Source organism: Telopea speciosissima, chromosome 3, assembly GCF_018873765.1.
Source record: "Telopea speciosissima isolate NSW1024214 ecotype Mountain lineage chromosome 3, Tspe_v1, whole genome shotgun sequence".
Taxonomy (NCBI): domain Eukaryota; kingdom Viridiplantae; phylum Streptophyta; class Magnoliopsida; order Proteales; family Proteaceae; genus Telopea; species Telopea speciosissima.
The window spans coordinates 21320814-21338756 of record NC_057918.1 but is presented as its reverse complement, the minus strand read 5'-3'; the positions used below and the strand labels follow the sequence as shown (position 1 = coordinate 21338756).

Genomic DNA, 17943 nt, shown 5'->3' with positions numbered 1-17943 from the left:
GTAAAAGAGTTTGAATGATGCTTATATCAATTCTTCCCTAAATTAGTCAGATCTCCCATGATTTATTCTTTAACTACAGTCAACACCCCTGAGTTTACAACAATTACACATGTCCCAACTTAGGTATTACAGATAAAAGGAAATTGACAATTTTATGTTGTGTTTGGTATGCATTCTTAGAATGCATTCTAGGTCAAATTCGTAGTCTCGAATGATAAAAATAGTTATTTTCATCGCTCGAGAATGAAATATCAACCTAGAATATTAACATAGCCTTAATCTTCGATTAAAGTTATTCTCTTTCCTTCTTTCCTTTTCTTTTTTTTTTAAATTAAAAATAATGGGCTCGACAGCTCCTTTCGGTTAAGGAGTGTAATTGTTCTCATGCCAGAGGTGCTGACTATAATTAGGAAGGTTTGAGTCATTTACTCTCAATTCTTTTTATTGAGTTGTATAACTCCTAAAAGCGGAGTCCTCTCTCTCTCTTTTTGTTTTTTGGGTAAAGGAGTCCTCTCTCTCATGTATAAAGCAGGAGGGGGTCTGGGCAATGAAAAAATGTGGATGTTTTTGGGAAATAGATGGTTGTGTGTGTGGGCTTTTAGAGCTGCACGAGCTGACCAATGGTAGCTCGCCCTCAAACATTGACTTAAGTGAGATTTTTGCCGTTTCATGGGATAGTGTAGTACTTTCGTGTGCTTCTCTGTCTAATCATAAGAGCCACATAAGAATACTTAAGAAAAAGAATGTCACCTGATTGTACAACAGTTATTTTTGGAAATACTTATGGAAGAAAGAATGCCACCTGATCGTGCTAGACACATTGTCCCTGTGCCTTGACACAAATGTGTGTGAAATGACTGCTACACCCTTGGTATAGGGAGATGGGCGATCATTTTGCGTGGTCCTATGTCAGGGACTCAGGGTGCATGGGCGACGTGCGCGGCTAGACCGGGTGGCGGTCTCTTTCCCTATACTTGGATGTTCCCATAGCTTTCGATTAGGTACAGAAAAGGAGGTTTAAAACGATATAATACGAAGAAAGACAACATTATACACGCGCTTTAACTAACTAAGAATTCCGGACAAACTCATTTCGTTGAAAAATTTATTATTAACAAAACAATTTAAATTCTCACAACGACCTGCGCCTTCTTGTGGACTGGCAGGTGGGAGAAGCTATACCTTCCCTCTTTGAACGATTTGTTCAATTCAAAGAAAGATAGCTGAGATCTACGAGGTACTTTTTAGGTTTATTCGCTTACAAAAATCTCAATTCTAGGGTTTCCAATCTTCTTTTTCTCGATTGGTTCCACAAGTTTCTCTGTTCTTGAGTTAATTTCTGAGTAGAAGAGCTATCTGCCGAACCGATGAGCGATGGCAATGTCGTCGTCGGCCGCGTACGTAGGAACTACTGTTTCATCTGATAATTTGAAAGGGTTTATTCTTGCGGTCGTATCTGGTGCTTTTATTGGGTCGAGCTTTATCATCAAGAAGAAGGGTTTGAAGCGGGCTGGTGCTTCGGGTCCTCGTGCCAGTAAGTGGAAGAACTTGCTCTGAGTTGTCTCAAATGGTTAACCCTAATTTTGGTTTCTTTGGTTTTCTCTGAAGCTCTACTGATGATGGCTTTCTGTTTCTTTTTAAATTTTATTTAAGGCTCTGGAGGATACGGTTACTTGTTAGAGCCGCTTTGGTGGGTGGGCATGGTAACTAGTAAGTTTGGAAAGCTGGATTAAAGTTTTTTGTTGCTTCTTTTTAATCGTTTTTTGAGTTAAATGTTAAATTGGTATAGATTTGGAAAAACTGTGGCAGTGATTGTTGGAGAGATTGCCAACTTTGTAGCGTACATGTTTGCTCCTGCTGTTCTTGTTACACCACTTGGAGCGTTGAGTATAATTGTTAGGTAAGATTGTTTGTTTTTTTTTAAAATTCTGTTGGTTTTTCAATTTTTACTAGAATTCGAAAACTAGTAAGTGGGTCTGATTTGATTAGCTTTTGTGGACAGTGCTGTGCTAGCACATTTCTTATTGAAGGAAAAGCTGACGAAGATGGGGATTCTAGGGTGTGTTCTTTGCATGGTGGGGTCCACAGTGATTGTTCTTCATGCGCCTGATGAGCGCACTCTGACTTCGGTAGAAGAAATCTGGGAATTGGCAACCCAACCTGGTATGTTTGATTGAGTTATCATCCTTGCCTTGTTCTCTTACTATTAATCCTCTCTTGTTTCTAGCTTTTCTTTTAATTGGTTTGATGTGTTTTGTGCAGCATTTCTTCTGTATACGACATCGGCAATAGCTGTTGTGCTGGTACTGATGTTGTATTGTGGTCCTCGTTATGGGCAGACTAACATGATGGTTTACATCGGCATATGCTCCATAATTGGGTCATTGACAGTAAGTTGTTATTGTTGGAAAAAATAACTCTTTCTCATCTATGTGCAAGTTAACGAAGATCTACAACAATAACCAAATAAGTGTGATGTAATAACATACTGAAACAAATCAGCCCTACTACAAAAGCACACACCAATTTTAATAGGGAAAACCCTTCCAAGACGAAAGGCAAAAACCAAGGGACCTCGTCCAGGTAAACTTCAAAGTATGATAAATAATGGGTTTAGTTGCAAGATCTCCTGTCTAAACAATATAGAGGCTAACAAAACATCAAGAGAAAAATACCCTCTTGGGCTACAAAGCAACTTACAAAACAGAGGTAGATTTACAAGTTTACAGTAGTCTCATCCCAAAACCTGACGTGACAAATTCGGAGAAGCCAAAATACTTTCCCTTCCATTAACAGAGAGAATGCCGTCACGCCGCAACCCAATATAGGGAACACAAAAGATGGCTCCTTCTCTTCCTTCTTCTCTCCACTCCTACGGCAGAAAAAACAAGAGACAAAAAGAGACCTTTAAATGGATTTGTACGTACAATCCTCCTCCCTTCCTCATTCTTTTCATTATATAAGAAAAGAAAAAAATAATATTGCGTCAGTATGGGTAATTGCCACACCTTGTGACCACGTGAAGTGGGATTTTTCTCACCGCCTCAAGAAAGGTAAGAGTATTACACACTTCACGTATAACTCTTATAACTTATCCATGTGGTCCCCTCCTATAAAGAGGAAACCTAAGATGTGGTCGCCTCCTATGAGGAGGAAACCCAACAAACCCCCCCTCCGACTCATGAGGAGGGATCTCCTAAATCTGTCATGTCAACATTTGTGTATCGCTGCAACACATGCTTTCTCCATGACGAACACCAAGCTTTCACGTTGTAAGAGTGCCCATCGCATCTGGCCAATCCTACAACATGGTTCTTTTGCATATACAAATGGCTTACTCATTTCATTCTTCACCCTGCGCATTTTCAGTGCATGTATCATTCTATGTGCAACACTATCTCTGCAGGCATTCATTCTGTATACACCACTATCTATACAATTCTGTGTACACTGTCCGTGTACCATTCTGTGCAACGCTAGTTCCTCGGATACACAATTCATGATCATGGAACGGATCAAATTTCACACTGGTTGCTTGTACTTCCATCATACAGCTATTCCACTTGCATGACTTTCACACACTCATCGACCTTTGCTTCTTCAAAGCATTCCGGTTTACCTTCATATATTGATGTGGTATAACTCTAGTTAGACAACTGTTGCTCCTTGTTAGATTATCTCATCAATTGAGGTTACTAGTGGCTCTTGAGAGGGTTGGCTTCCCCTGTCCACATCACCTATACCAACTATAAGAGCATCATCATCACCATCTACATCCTATTATCTTGTTGTACATCTCCCCCATCAAATAGGTGCCATTAGAGTAGGATCTGGAACAAGATCAATGAGGTCATCAGTATGAACACTTTAATGCGGAGGTGTCTTCTCATCCTCATCCTCTTTCTTTGAGTCTCTTCTGAGCTTCATGCACTCCTTTTTGCAGTAGTGGTATGTAATCTTTTTCCTTGTTTTGTTTTTATTTCACCCCTGAGTTTTTGTGACATGTGCTTCTTGTTGAGGTGAGCCCAAGGATTTCCTTCTTGCCTCTTCATTCAAAATGCCTCCTGTTAACTCACTGAGAGCACCCCATTTGGTGCAGAATTGCTATGAGACACTACCAATGTTTCCCAATTGTCAAGTAACGAGTTGAGAAGTAACAAGGCTTGTAAATTATCGTCAAGCACCATCTTCATGACTTCATGTAGGAAAATTGATTCACAATACTCTGTGCCTCATTCAAATGTTCTACAACTAAGCTCCCTTCTTTGTACTTCAGATTCACAAGCTTTCTGATTAAGAAAACTTTTTGCTAGCAATCTTTCTTTTGTACAACCCTTCTAATTTCTTCCACAGTGAATACACTGACGTTTTTGTGGATATGTGATGGAAAACAGTATCATCCAAAAATTGGCTGAGAAATCCAACGGCTTTCTGATCCATGGTCTTCCATTCGGCATCTGTCATCTTTTCGGGTTTCGTCGTATCACTATCTCTAGGTGCGTACAAATCCTTGCAATATAGAAAATTTTCTATCTTCGCTTTCCAAATCATCCAATTGCTCCCATTCAAGTTGATCATCCGTGTTGTGGTGTTTCGCTCAATCTTTTGCACATGAGAACTCACTTTGATACCACTTGTTAGGGACTTTACAGGGTAGAACTCATCCTTAAAGCTAGCCATTTAGGAGAGGGTGCCCAAGTCTTTATAAACTCGCCATATTAACCTGAGAATCCTCGGCCAAATGGGAATTTCCATGTCCTTAACTCTAATACCACTTGTTGGAAAAAATAACCCTTTCTCACCTGTGTGCAAGTTAACGGAGATCCACAATGATAACCAAATATGTGTAAAGTAATATCACACTGAAAAACATCAACCCAACTGCAAAAGCACACACCAATTTTAACATGGAATACCCTTCCAAGACGAAAGGGAAAAATCACAGGACTTCTTCTAGGTAAAACTTTCATTATGATAAATAATGGGGTTCCAAGATCTACTCTCTAAACAATATAGAGGCTAACAAAACATCCAGAGAAAAATACCATCTTGGGTTACAAAGCAACTCATCAAACAAAGGTGGACTCACAAGATCACAGACTCACAGTACTCTCATCTCAAAACCTAATGTGACAAATATGGAGAAGTCAAAATACTTTCCCTTTTTCTCTTGATAGAGAGAATGCCATCAGGCAGCAACCCAATACAAGAACACAAGAGAGAGCACCTTCTCTTCCTTCTTCTCTCCACTCCCACTCGCAGAAAAAAACAGAGATGAAAAAAGATCTCTCAATTGAGTTGTACGTACAATCCTCCCTTCCTTATTCTTTTCTTTATGTAAGAAAATAAAAATAATATTGAGTTGGTATGGCTAACCGCCTCACCTTGTGACCATGTGGAGTGTCACCACCTCAAGAAAGGTAAGAGTTGCCTTACTTCACGTATAGCTCTTATAACTTATCCATGTGCCTCCTCCTATAAAGAAGAAGCCCAATATGTGGTCCCCTCCTATGAGGAGGAAACCCAACAGTTATTGCCTTTTGATTGAAGAATCACAATCTGAGTTTGAAACTTGTTGATAAATACACCTCAGATATACAAGTCCTTAGTTTACACAATAGACCATCTAGCTGAATCTAGCATGAATCCTCTTTCCCCTCCTCCCAACCCCCTCCCACCCCCACAAAAAAAACAGGTAAATGAATTTTTATGCTTGAAAGCGTATGGATAAGTATTGGACTATATATCATATTGGTATACCATATTGTTACGCTGTTTATTTAATAGACAGATGTCTTACTAGTTACTAAATCTGTGAACATGTGTCTCTCTCTACTATGCTCTTTAAATTCGATGTTCTCAGTGCCTAAGGCTTATCTTGATGTGCTTCGAATCTTCAGTTTTCTCCTTTTCTGATCCTAGAGGTTCCTTTAGGTTATTTCATGAAATGGGCCCAAATTTACTATTTGAATGTTATCTTTTACAGGTAATGAGCATTAAAGCTATAGGCATTGCAATAAAACTCACATTGGAGGGTAATAACCAGGCCACATACTTCCAAACATGGGTATTTGCAATGGTTGCAATAACATGTATCATAACTCAGCTAAATTATCTAAACATGGTCAGTACTTCCTCTTAGACTTGTTGCAGATTTGGTACCCATATCTTCATTCATTGTTTATGAAAGAATGACATGCTTTTTTCTTGGAAAGCTTTGAAGATTCTGTTTAATACTTAAATTGGTTGAAGAACATGTCCGTTTAGTTTTAATGCATTCTTAAAAGGTAAAAAATAAACCCGATGTACATCATTCTGTTAGCATGGCAACAACTTGTACACGATAAAGTTTTTTTGAAGGGTGTACCCGGTGTACGAGGCTCCCACCACTGCGAGGTCTGGGGAGGATCATAATGTACGCATGTTTATTTTCCAAAGAAAAAAAAACATTGCATTTTTTCCTAAAGAAGTGGAATGGCAGAACAGGGTTCATATGACAGACAACATGTAGTTGGGATAAAGGCTTAAAAGACATGACAAGCTGCAATAAGGTGCACCACAAAAGCATACAAACATACATGAGTTAAAAGAAAAATAAAAAAGAAAACCCAAAATCGCAAGTTGTGACTGCCATGGTCGAAACCTCGCTAAGATGACCAACGTAATGATGCCTAAGCAAGGCCTTGGTGACTAAGGCGACACCTAGACAAGGCCTTGGGGAGGAAAGCAAGGGCCAAGTTGTAGAATAACTAAACGAATGAAGGCTTTGCCCATCTGGAAGGGCCTTGCCCCCTTAGGGTTTAGGCCTTGACAACTATGCCTTCTATGTACACCTTCCTACCATTTATGTTGGATGCAATGATTTTCTAAACATCATACCCGTCCTACCTCCTTACTGCTTTCTTTACCCTCCTTGCTTCCATTCCTGACCCTATACAACTAGCTTTTTCTGCCCTTCGTCTTCCACTGTTCCTAAAAGATCCTTAGTTTCTTTTCAGAGACTCCAAAGTTTAATCTTAAGAATTTACTTTCAAAACTCCAAAACATAACCCTAAGAATTTGCTGAAAATAATTTAAATTGAAATGACAATAACCAGTGTAAATCTTGTTCCTATAGAAACCTAAGTATTGGATAAACAAACCTTTATTGCCACTGTTGGTCTGGCTACATGATTCCTGGTTTGCTGCTCCCTCTAAAACCATGTCTAATATTAAAATCAGTAACTGTTGCTGTCTTGGCCATATTCCCTGTTGAAATTGAAATCTGCTGAGGTTGTTTGTGCTGCTAACATTTATTTTTTGACTAGGTAATAGTCGGTAATGAGTTGGTTGGTAGTTGATTGTTTAAGATGTTTTTGAGTCACTTTTGGCAACTTAGTTATTCTCATGTTGTTTCTTGCTGCATGATTTTCTTATTTTACCCTTTAGATTATGAAGATATTTCATTCTTATCATGTACAGTGCATAGTATGACTGGGATCGTATACTTTCCTATCCTCTAATTATAAACAAAGAAGGTGATATAGAGGATGATGTTTCACAGAGACTTAAAATAGGATGGATAAAGTGGAGAGGTGCGTCCGGAGTGTTGTGTGATCGACGTATTACTTTAAAACTTAAAATGAAAATTTTATAGGACAGTCATACGACTGATTATGATGAATGGTGCGGAATGTTTGGAAAGTAAAGAATCATCATATAGATAAACTCGGGGTAGTGGAATGGTGAAGGAATGATCATAATAGAGCTGATTTGGGAGTAATTCCGAGACATGATAAACTACAAGAAAGTTGTTTCAGGTGGCATGACGATGATCAACAGAGGCCTTTGGATGCTCCAGTACAGAGGGTGATTTGATTCAGATTGAATGAACTAAAAGAGCCAAAGGCAGACCTAAAATAACCCTAGGAGAAGTGGTGAGGGAAGACATGCATAGCTTAGGCCTTGTATCAAGTATGGCCTTGAATATAACTGATTCGAGGGCAAGGATCCATGTAGCCGACCCCATTTAGCTGGGATAAGGCTCAGTTGTTGTTATTGTTGTTTTGAAGTTGCAACTTGCTTGAACCATTGTCTGGAGTTGATATGAAATATTATGCAACTAATGGTCTAGTCTGACATGTTTGCAGGCATTGGATACTTTCAACACTACAGTTGTTTCCCCTGTATATTATGCTATGTTCACTTCTCTCACTATTTTTGCAAGTGCCATAATGTTTAAGGTATGGATTTATGTTCTGGAAAATGCGCATGGGCCACACCCACACGTGCACATTGAAACATGCCTCCATGCCCTCTCCACTGTTAGTTGAGTTTGTTTTTGTTTTTGTTTTTGTAGGATTGGTCTGGTCAGAGTGCAAGTAGTATTGTATCAGAACTATGTGGATTCATCACTGTGCTCTCTGGGACCACTGTATTGCACAGTACAAGAGAACCAGATCCATCTCCTCTTACAGGTATGCGTAATCATACATGTCAGCAAGCATACCTTACAAAACGTGGATGCTTTATGTGGATGTATGCAATATGCACAAGTGCAAGTGTGACTACATCTTGGAGGTCTCATTAAATTACAGTGATAGATCCAAGGTACAAACAGTGGTATATCCGTAGGGGAAGAGACGGCCAGCAAAGCCCCAGTCCACCTCAGCTTTAATAAACCAGAATTTAGTGGTCTTATTTGTCTCACATGCAACCATTCAGTTGGGGATATAATTCTAGCCAGTGGGCTATTAAGTGGGAGGGAACAATGCCTTGAAATATGATGTAGATCCAAGGTACAAACAGTGGTATTTCCATAGGGGGAAAAGACAGCCAGCAAATCCCAGTCCAGCCCGGCTTGAATAAATGAATTTAGTGGTGTTAGTTGTCTCACACGCAACCAATCTTAGTTGTCACAGCATCTAGGGACCTGGACGCAAGTCGACCAAAACGCTTGCTTAGGCGGCCAAGGAGACCACTAGTTGTGAAGGTGCCTGAATGCCAGGGTGGTCACCTAAGTGATGCCTAGGCGACTCCTTGACAACAATGCAACCAATCTGATGGGTATATAATTCTGGAACTGATCATAAAACCATATCCAACCATTGGATTGAGGATATATCTTAAGCCATTGTTCCCTCCCACATAATAGGCTAATAGCCCTGCCAGAATTATATCCCCATCTGATCGGTTTCATGTGAGACAACTAAGACAACTAAATTCTGTTTTATTGAAGCTGGTATGGACTGGGGCTTTGCTGGCCTTCTCTTCCCCCTATGTGTATAGCACTGTTTGTACCTTGGATCTACTTCATACGGTTTGCATTAATCATAGGAAAGGAAGATGAAAAATATATTCTTTCAAATGAACATAGCTGACAAGGAGCATCGCCTAGGAAACTAGGCATCACTTGAGGTCCAAGACAGTCAGTCACAATATGTGCCAAGGTGGCTAGACTAAAAAACTTATGATCTTGCCCTCCATAAAAAAGTTTTTATCATTCATACCACTTTACACATTTACATGATGAAAAATAACTGGAAATATGGCCTGGTACATAACATATGCTAAGGCATCTGGCCACCACATTGGCTTGCCTTGGCACCATGACAACCATATACAAGAAGTTGGACTTTCCATCGCTTGAACACATACAAGGATGTCTTCTGAGCTTAAGGGGGGAGTTTTCCTGATTGCTGATGAGTAAGCTAATACATAAACTTGACTGGGAGTTGATCTTAAAATGAGATGATGATAGGAGCTATTCTGTACTGTTGATTGTATCTTCTCAAAATTTGTAACCCTGCCCATTGGAATAATTATAGAGATGTCCTTCAAGCCCTTTCTTTTAGGGGTCACTTGTTCGGTACTGAATAAATATATAATTTTTTATCCCTAATTATCTCCAAAAGAAAAGTAAAGAATTTGCTTATCACTCAAAAGGACCCAAGTTTCTTGTTTTCAAATATTCTGATATAAATCTATGTAAATCCTAGTAGTTTTTTTTTCCCTTTCAAACACTAATACACATTAAAGTATGATATCCGATTTGTGATACCTGCAGATTCATATACTCCACTTTCACCCAAAATATCGTGGCAAGTCAATGGGGAATTATGGAAGCAAAAGGATGATGAGGGGCTGTCCCCAGATTTTGTTACCATTATTCAACAAGACTACTTTACTTAGATGTATTTCTGTGACCTTCCAAGTTCTGTGAACACAGCTAGCTGGTGGCTCTTGCAAGCACAAAAGTAGTTGCTGAAAGCCGCTATCATTGTATATATTTGAAGATGAAACTGGTGGTTTGAAGTCTGATTCCTGCATCCACTTCAGTAACTCTACACTTGCAGCTCGGGGAGCTTTGTTTGCTTGTGCAGGCCAAGTTTATTTGATCATTTTTTGTTCCATTTTGGAATCCAGCCAGGTGTGCAACTGAAAGCAGTTATCTTTTGCAGCACAGTAGCAGACTAGATGTATTTCTGGGATGGCTTTCAGTTCTCTTTGATATCTTAACGTAGATCCATTTGATTCTTTTTGTTGTATTAGTTCAATTAACTGTATGGGGAAGGATCTAATCCCTGCATTTGTAGTGAAAGAGGAAAAGAATGATCTTGCATTTCCAGATGTGGTCTCAATCATGGAGATGATAAGATTGTAGTTTTTGGGTGCAGAGGAGAATTATAATGTTTTTAGTGATCAATAAATCTGAAACTGCAATCGTTTTGTAATGTTAAATCAATTTTGATGTGTCATTCTTGGTTAGCACATTGTTCATTCTTGAGTCTTGGCCATCTAATTTACTGTCGTTCAGAAAATGGTAGAGTTCCACCTTTTGGTTGGATGATCAGACATATCAAACTGATTTCTCCTCTCTTATTCTTTTGTTCATTTTTCAATAAGAAACTTTGACGAGTCTACTGAGGTTTGTGGGTTGATGTGATCATATTTGTATCAGTGAATTGTGCTGATCAATGCAGCCCTCCTTAGGTTTTGTATTATCACGGCATATTACATCTTCAATATTTATGCTGACTTAGGGCAGAATGCAAACATAAATTCTCAAGTTTTCCATTTATTTTTCTAACATATGCTACGTAAGGCAAAGAATGGATGAAATTTTCATAATCTCACAGATCATTCTAGCAAAATAGAAGTTCTCATTGTATGAGAAATGAACTATTGCATCCTAGAATTTATGAGAGAGAAAAATATGCTGAGGTTACCAAAAGTTTGAGAAAAACTTTAAAAGCTATGTTCCCATATTCCCATGTTATGTTTTTAGGCGTTAGAAGGATGGAATTGTTGAGGCATGTCATGTTATATGTACAATCATTGATTTAAATGGATATTATGTTTTGGTGATTACATTTCAGGCCAAATGTTCCTTGTGCCAGGACTATAGGTTGCGCCCAGACACATGAGGTGGGTGAAATGACCACCTTGCCCCTTGAATGACAGGTCCATGTGTTTGGGCATAGGCTGCACTGCGGCACAGAGAACATCAGCCCTACATTTTATTTATGCTATGAAAAAATTGTTATGCTCTTCCTAGTGCTGTAATGCGTCTATAGGTTTCAAGCATTGAAGAAGCATGTCTTTGAGCCCAAACGTCATACTGAAATATCAAGTTGCTCAAGAGATTTGTCTTGAATTGGTAAGAGTTAAAGTTGGAAAATCAATAAGTCAAGCCTATCCATGAGGATTTAAACAACTCAAGCTGGAAATGGCAGATCTAATTTGTAGTTTGCTTGAATGTATCCTAGGTCTTATACTTCATTATAATATATAGATGATCCTAGGATGTAATGGTCCAAATGCTCATGCTCAAGTTCAAGCTCAATTACCTTTAAACGTAAGATAGGTGGCTCTAGCGTAGATTGATTAAGTCAACTGGTCCTAAATGGTTTATATTTATCATGATCATTGACTTAGATTTGTGGTAAACTAGAAGAACATTATTTATTTATTTATTTTTTTGTGATGAAGTAGAAGGACATTATTTTTGTTCACTTGGTATGACATAAGAGCTATTAGAAATTATGTCCGAATGCTGTGTTGAAAAGGGTCATTTCTGCACCTGTCAATCGATCTGTTGAAAAATGGGCGGTCGACCGATGTGCACATGGGCGGAAAACTATGATTGTCAACGACAATTTACTGTTGCTAAAGTGTAAACATAGCAGTGGGTTCTCAGCAACTTCTATGGAGGGTGAAGCTGTACGAGATGGGATCCTCCTTGCTCGGAGTCTATGGTTTCAACATCTGATTCTGATCTCTGATTTCCAGGGTGTGGTTGCAAGTTTGAACAAATCACCTGACTGTTGTGGTGGATTGGGCTACTCTCAATTGCTAATTAAAGATATCTCGGTGTTAGTAATGAAAATTGTTCTCTTGATTAGTAAAAAAACATCAAAGCTGTACCAAAAAAAAGTGAAAAAAGGAAAGAGAACACCACTTGGTTGTGCAATGCACGTGCCCAGACACACATAAGCACTGAAATGACCACTTCACCCCTGGTCATTTCCATCTCTTCTAGGGGTGTGACGGTTATTACACACAGGGGCAGTGTGCACTGTGCAACCGGGTGGCGTTCTTTCTTCCAAGTAAAAAAATACCATTGCCATTTATTTTTATTTTTTTGGAATTGGGAGCTTTATAGTTATATTTTGTATAGAAGGGGGGATCGAATGGGGAAGGGGGTAGGGTACCAGCCAGGAGACTCGAACTTGAGACCTCCTGGTGAGCATGGGCATGAAGCGCACCACGGCTCATCAACTGAGCTAGCAGTTGTTGGGGAGTGACAGTTTTTTCAAGAGAGAGAGAGAGACTTCTTGTCCGAGACCAACTCAGTATGGCTATGGCCTAAAGCTGGCTCTTTTGGTTTGGTTCATCTATATTATAATCCGACCAAAAAGGGTCGACCGGGGTAGTCCCGAGGAAAGAAGGATTCTTCCCCAAGCAAAGCAGAAGGCAAATACCATTTCAAGGGGCCAAAGAAAGCTGCATCTGCATTCTGCACCAGGGGAAAAGACTTGCAGTCCTACCTCACTCGCTCTAGTTCTCCTCTTCGTCATTTTCTGTGGATTCCGCCATGGCTTCAAAGCAACACGCGAACTGGTCTCCTTACGACAACAATGGAGGGTAAATTTCATTCGTAGGTTTTCCAAATTCTTTTGGACTCTTTTAACTATATCCTGTCATCAATATTACTTTGTTCTTCCTCTGCAGAACATGCGTAGCCATTGCTGGGGCCGATTACTGTGTTATAGCTGCCGATACTCGAATGTCCAGTGGCTACAATATTCTTACTCGAGATTACTCCAAAATCTGCAAACTGTAAGTTATTCGCTCCATGGCTTCTCGATCTGCGATTTTTTGTGTGTTTGTTATTTTTGTTGTTGTTTTGGAATTCCTTACTACGAGGGGGGAGTAGGGGTTCTCGGATTCTATATTTTATTAATTGTACTGAGCTTTGGCTTTGGTTAGTTTCCTTTGATCGTTGGATGTTTGTGTTGATGAAATACTTGTTGGGACTTGCAAATATCCTCTTCTGGTTAGTGAATACAGGGGATTCCGTATCACGGGGCCGGTTTGTAGATTTTACCAGTTAATTGATTGTTAATTTGTTAGCAAAGAAATAGAATTTGAATTACCTGATGGGGCAAATGCTCGTTTACTTCTTTTGACCGCATAAAGTAGGGGTCCTTGATTTAATTTTTCACCCCATACCTGGTGGAAGTGAAGAATTCAAAGTGAGGGTGGGCTTAGGGATCATGTAAATAATAACAGTTAATTAAGTTAAGGATACTTAGAAATGAAATTTTATTTATTGTATCCACCAAGATAATTTTCTTGGGGATAGTAAGAATGTTTTTGTTATTGGTTGTGTGCTAATTTGGTAGGAGCTATCAAAACTTCCACTGCAGCCAAACTTGAGTTTAGGGAGGCAGGAATATGTGCATCTCTTTTCTGAACCCTTTTCTGAAAAGAAGCGAGCATTGGTAAGTAAGAGAGGAAACAAGGGCTTTACTTTTATTAGTTTAATCTAGTCGCAATACAGAAAGCAGGCAATACTTGAGACAGAATGTAGCCTTGTGCTTTCTACTCCAAGTGCTATTCCTAAGAAAGCCCTCTTCATTTTCTTAAGGCAAGGCAATTTTTTATTACTATCTTCCATTCTTATGGAAAATGACATATAGAATAAATAAAAAACTAAAAGATTGTATCCATTAAATAGTTAACCACCCAAATTAATGCAAATCTCTAGTTGAAATACCGTATTTGCATGGAAAGGGCTCTAGGTGGGTCAACTTGAACTCGTTATGGTTTCCTTTAAGCGAGTTGAAGCATGTCACAGAGTACTAGACTGTTCTTCAAATGATGGATCTACTGGATTGGCAGCTCTCTATAACCATCATACACTTGGCTGTTCACATCGCAATACAAGTTCAATATTTTAATCTTAAAAAAGTTAAAAAGAAGAGGGGGGCTTGTTTTCCATATGTATAAAGGATGATGTGGCAAGCACGGGGATTCCTTTTGAGGTTCAACCTCACCATGTGCAAGAGTCTCAAGAAGGTCATGCTCATTTCTAGACCTCTTTACCAGCAAAACACTCAGTAGGGAAGTAGTAGTGGCTCAAAGTATGTTTGTTCAAGCAACGATTGGGAGATACATATAAGTACTAGAACTCATCTTCTAAGATAGGGAAGGGCATCTGCAATGCCTGGCATTGGTGGACTGCTACTTGAAATCTCTAGTTGCTGATTGTTAAAGAGTAAGATTTTTTTTGGGTAGATAATGGTAAATTTATTGATAAAAAACGTAGCTAAGATACAAGGCCTAAGATACAGAACAAAAACATCCCCAACAAAGAGACTAAGGAATATATGATTCTATGTACAAGGAATCCATATTAGCAACCCCTGCTCCAGATCATGTGCTGAAGAGTTAGCTGACCCTCACTCTCCACAAAAAGGAAATTCCCTTGCACGCATGAAACTCTAGCTCTCTAAGAGAAAGGTAACACTGAAGCCCTCTACAGAAGGCTTGCATTCACTGAATTGCCGACTGGGAGTCACCTTCTGTAATCACATCCATCTAAACATTAACAAGAGACAGTTCCAATCCCCTCTATGAATGTCTCCAACTCAGCCGTAGTCTAATTTTGGTTTGATATTTGGTGCTGGGAAAGTTCTCTGAAGGACTGGTTTCATGCTCTGTAGGGGGTTAATACTAATAAGGAAGCTTTTGTAAATGAGTTTATGGAGAGTGGAGAAGAGATGAGAATCTGGAACTCATTGGTAGAGCATTCTAAGTGAGAGGTTGGTACTATTGCCCAGTTATTGGCAGGTGTAAGTGAAGTGGAGATAGTGCGAGGGCAATATTAATGAATATGGAAAAGTCCAAATTGTAAATTTTGATTGAAGTTCCTGTTCAAGGCAATACAACTAAGAGATGTGCATACTTTTTATTTCCAGAAAGATTGGTTTGGTCTGAGAAGCCTGGCCTGGAGTTGGGCTCTTTGATGAGATTGCTAGGTATGGAGAAGCTGATGACAAAGGACAATCTGATCAATGGAGGGCTCAATACTCTTGTACTTGGTTTGATGAAGAGTTGGCTAAATATCTCTTTTTGCAGGAAGTGTGGGAGATAATGCTGGCCATGTTCCAGGCTGAATGGATTTTTCTGGAATCACTCTGATCTCATAGCTAGCCAGGATGGTATAGGATAGCATTACTGCATTTGGCTAGATCCTAGAACAGTTGGAAGGACTCGGAAGAGCTGATTTTCGATGGCAGTGTATCGTCTTTCCAAGTAGTTCAAAGGAGATTGAAATGTTATCTGGTCCGGTGGATTGTGTAGCCACTTCTTTTTAAAGAGGTTCAATGTAGTATCTTTTTCTAGATAGCAATTCATCTGTCAGATGGATGGTATTTGATGGGTTTGGAATTCTATTCTTTTTCTTAGGGATGGTACTTGATGCAATCTGAAAATCCAGATTAAGGATCTCAGATGCAAGTAGACCCAATAATCAAATCTGGGATCAGATCTGAGATATGGAAGCAACTGCATTGTTAAGGGAAGAAATCAGATTGATGGGAGGGGAGAGGAAGAAGATGAGATCGATCTTCTTGGGAGGAAGAAGAGAGGAGAAGAGAACAGAAGAGAAGAGAAGAGAAGAAATCAGGTTTGGGACACCAATCCCTTATGTACTGCTCAGCAGCACCAAAACTGTTATAAAAAATACATATTCTTTATTCAAATCATCTCTAATTGATGGGCGATATTACATATATAATGACCTTCTAAAATTCCTAAATTGACTCATAAAAGAACTCCTAATCACTCTCACACACTTTATAAGGTCAAAGCAGAACTCTATCTAGCTATTAAGTATCGTAATCTAACTCAAACACTCAACTTAACTACTAATCCCGTATACTAACTTTAGCCCCACTTTATGTGCTTATAAATTAGGCTCGTTACAACGAAACCTAAAAAAATAAAAGGCCCAACCTATAATAAAACTATCCAAAATTCAATTTCAGCCCATTAGATTGTCATAAGCACCTTATGAACCTCCTTAGCTTGTGCATACACCTCCATATTGGATTAATGTCTAATGCAATTGCATCAATTCCACCAATGTTGAGAAAATTTTGCCCTCGAATTTTGTAGAAGGGAAGTAATAATAGCACTCTAACCGGGGGGGGGGGGGGGGCTTGTTGCTCCTTGTCTGCAACTTGAACAAGATCCAAAATATCTGTTGCAATGATGTCTTGAAATATTTAAGGAATAACAAACTCAATATGAACATCATTGTAGTAGAGTATGTTGTTGCCTCACCCACGATAACCATAACCGTCTCTTCTCCCTTTATCATTACTTCTTGTCCCACATCAGAGCGGTCTTCCTCTTGCGTGGACCCTTTCGGCTCTTATTATGGTTGCATCGTTGGCATCACTTTGACTAGCTTTAAGGAGTTGGCTGCCTTGGTTTTGGATCGGCTTGACTCCTCAACTAGGGGTCTCGAGCTCTCTGATACGATCCTGGAGTAAGGATTTCTGGAGACATCCATTTTCCTGTCAACGAATCAGATGAGGACTGTCCTCTCCCTAAGAGAGAAGTTGCCTTCCTGTTCTGATGAAAACTTGAACTCATCAGCTTCAGAGGACGAGTTGCACGACGATGAGTGGCAAACTTTTGTCAGCAAAAGAACAACGTAGCTGTTGCAAGGGATGCCCAACAACATCAAAACTTCAACTTTGGCTCCTCAAAGGACTAGACGCCGCCGAGCGCCAGGTTCCAAGAAGAAGAGAAAGCTGAAGAACAAACTCCTTCAGAAGGTCATGCCCGCCGAAGACATTGAGGAATTCATCAAATATAAAGACCTTTTATCAGTCGCCACCTGCTTCCCTCAGAGCTATGCTCTGAGCGCCGGTAATTCAACTAACTTGGTATAAACTATAAAGTTTCCATTCAGGCCCCGTTTGCATCCATGTCCACAACTGCCTCTTTGATTTCCTCATCTGATGGCATATTAGACAAAATAGTTTCCTCCTCAATTACCAACTTCTACTCGGACATTCAGAAAGGTTCTCGAGATTCTCAATCGTCCAAGCGTGCGGGAAGGGAGCGAGACCAAGCCGAGCCAGACAAAGAGTAACCCTTCCCATGTGTCAAGTTGAATAAATGAATGTGTTATAACGTTGCAACCCTTTCAATTCAAAATTGTGTTGTAGATGAGAAGGCTTTAACATACATACATTTGCTTAAAGATCGAAAACACCCTGTCGATCTTCCAACCATTGTCAACCAACTCTGATGATTTTTTTCTTTTTCTTTTTTGAAGAATGAATCACTATCAATAAGCACCATCAATATACAGAGAAATTGAAAATTCAATGAAAACATCATTTGCAGATTCAATGATAATTTTGTTGGTCTTTGATAACA

General features: G+C 39.4%; 2 protein-coding genes across 3 annotated transcripts in view; both read left to right on the top strand.

Annotated features, from left to right (window-relative positions):
• The first annotated feature begins 1165 nt into the window (after positions 1-1165).
• The window catches only part of LOC122656947 (probable magnesium transporter NIPA6), a 26075-nt gene continuing 9297 nt past the window's right edge, over positions 1166-17943 (top strand). Inside the window, exons 1-9 of one of the 2 annotated variants that reach the window (XM_043851652.1) lie at positions 1189-1534; positions 1654-1710; positions 1810-1900; positions 2003-2163; positions 2263-2390; positions 5987-6124; positions 8130-8222; positions 8339-8456; positions 10046-10719. In XM_043851652.1, the coding sequence (XP_043707587.1) occupies positions 1375-1534; positions 1654-1710; positions 1810-1900; positions 2003-2163; positions 2263-2390; positions 5987-6124; positions 8130-8222; positions 8339-8456; positions 10046-10170 (1071 nt within the window). In that variant the 5' untranslated portion in view covers positions 1189-1374 and the 3' untranslated portion in view covers positions 10171-10719. Of the gene's footprint in view, positions 1535-1653; positions 1711-1809; positions 1901-2002; positions 2164-2262; positions 2391-5986; positions 6125-8129; positions 8223-8338; positions 8576-10045; positions 10720-17943 lie in introns of those variants that run through there. The other variant, XM_043851653.1, reaches the window with a different exon arrangement.
• Positions 12863-17943, top strand: part of LOC122656948 (proteasome subunit beta type-1) — a 17466-nt gene continuing 12385 nt past the window's right edge. The window contains exons 1-3 of the mRNA XM_043851654.1: positions 12863-12964; positions 13001-13125; positions 13213-13320. Of these exons, the coding sequence (XP_043707589.1) occupies positions 13076-13125; positions 13213-13320 (158 nt within the window). The 5' untranslated portion in view covers positions 12863-12964; positions 13001-13075. The remainder of the gene's footprint in view (positions 12965-13000; positions 13126-13212; positions 13321-17943) is intronic.